General features: G+C 54.2%; 1 protein-coding gene across 1 annotated transcript in view; it reads left to right on the top strand.

Moving 5' to 3' along the window:
* GLCCI1 (glucocorticoid induced 1) overlaps positions 1-631 on the top strand; it is a 64,292-nt gene that overhangs the window by 370 nt on the left and 63,291 nt on the right. The window contains exon 2 of the mRNA XM_018555118.1: positions 2-74. Within this exon, the coding sequence (XP_018410620.1) occupies positions 2-74 (73 nt within the window). The remainder of the gene's footprint in view (position 1; positions 75-631) is intronic.

Genomic DNA, 631 nt, shown 5'->3' on the forward strand with positions numbered 1-631 from the left:
GGCGGCCAGAGTCCGGAGGAGGAGGAGCAGCACCTCCCCGGAGCGGAGGAACGCCGTGTCCCCCGGGAGCAGAGGTGAGACGCCGGGGAGGAGGACAAACGCTGGGACTTGTGGTTCAACATGAGAGAGGGGGTGCAGAAGGAAGAAAGGAAAGCATGCCGTGATATCTATCCATGAAATGCTGGGAGTTGTAGTTCAGCATGTGGGGGTGGGGGTGCAGAGTTTGCAATAAGTGCTATCCTTGGCACGTTGAGACTTGTAGTAGTTCTATGTACACAGTTCAGCCCATACAATGAAGCCAGGTTCTGGCATGCTGGGACTTGTAGTTCACCATATGGGGGGCATGAGGCATGCGGTTCAATCTGGTGGGGGGAAGGGGGTTGCAATATATGCCATAGTGGGGGGTGTAGTCTACAAGGTAACAATCCTTGACATGCTGGGACTCGTGGTTCAGCATGGTGAGTGCAAGGAGTGACCCTTGATGTCTATTATGTAGTTCTAGTCATTGGGGGGTTGCAAGCTGTACTGGCATGCTGGGATTTGTGTTTCAACTTAGTGGGGGAAGGGGTTGGGCAAGGTCTACCGTGATGGCAAACCATGGCATGCTGGGACTTGCAGTTCAGGTGAGTGG

Source organism: Nanorana parkeri, unplaced genomic scaffold (genome assembly GCF_000935625.1).
Source record: "Nanorana parkeri isolate BGI_ZX_2015 unplaced genomic scaffold, ASM93562v1 scaffold184, whole genome shotgun sequence".
Taxonomy (NCBI): Eukaryota; Metazoa; Chordata; class Amphibia; order Anura; family Dicroglossidae; genus Nanorana; species Nanorana parkeri.